General features: G+C 79.0%; 1 protein-coding gene across 1 annotated transcript in view; it reads right to left on the bottom strand.

The window, feature by feature from the left end:
* Nucleotides 1–371, bottom strand: part of PGAM5 (phosphoglycerate mutase family member 5) — an 11,662-nt gene that overhangs the window by 9,952 nt on the left and 1,339 nt on the right. The window contains exon 3 of the mRNA XM_010581751.1: nucleotides 252–336. Coding sequence (XP_010580053.1) covers nucleotides 252–336 — 85 coding nt within the window. The remainder of the gene's footprint in view (nucleotides 1–251; nucleotides 337–371) is intronic.

Here is a 371-nt window from a genome sequence, read left to right as displayed (position 1 = left end):
GGGGGTGCCCGGGTCTCCCCTTCCCCCCTTCCCGTCAGAGGGGCGCTCGCCCCCAGCCCTGATCCGGCGGACAGCGGTTGCTCCACGCACGGCTCGGACGGGAGGGGTTTAAGGGCAGCTCCCGCCGCCTCCCCCGCGGCGGGGGCCGTGAGGGGGTCCCCGCGGGCCCCTCACCTCAGCCGCCGCCGCCGCCCAGGAGCGGGGTCCCTCCCCGGCCAGGCGGGGGAGGGAGACCCCGCCAGCGCACCCACCTGTCCCAGTTGCTGTCCCAGTAGCCGCCGGTCCCGGCGGGTCTCTCGATCCAGCCGGGAGCCGGCGGGCAGGAGGCGGCGGCGGCTGCGGCGGGCGGCAGCAGCAGCAAACCCGGCGGC

Source organism: Haliaeetus leucocephalus, unplaced genomic scaffold (genome assembly GCF_000737465.1).
Source record: "Haliaeetus leucocephalus isolate CR32 unplaced genomic scaffold, Haliaeetus_leucocephalus-4.0 Scaffold802, whole genome shotgun sequence".
Classification (NCBI taxonomy): domain Eukaryota; kingdom Metazoa; phylum Chordata; class Aves; order Accipitriformes; family Accipitridae; genus Haliaeetus; species Haliaeetus leucocephalus.
The sequence above is the reverse complement of the archived record's forward strand: the minus strand, read 5'-3'. Positions and strand labels throughout refer to the sequence as shown.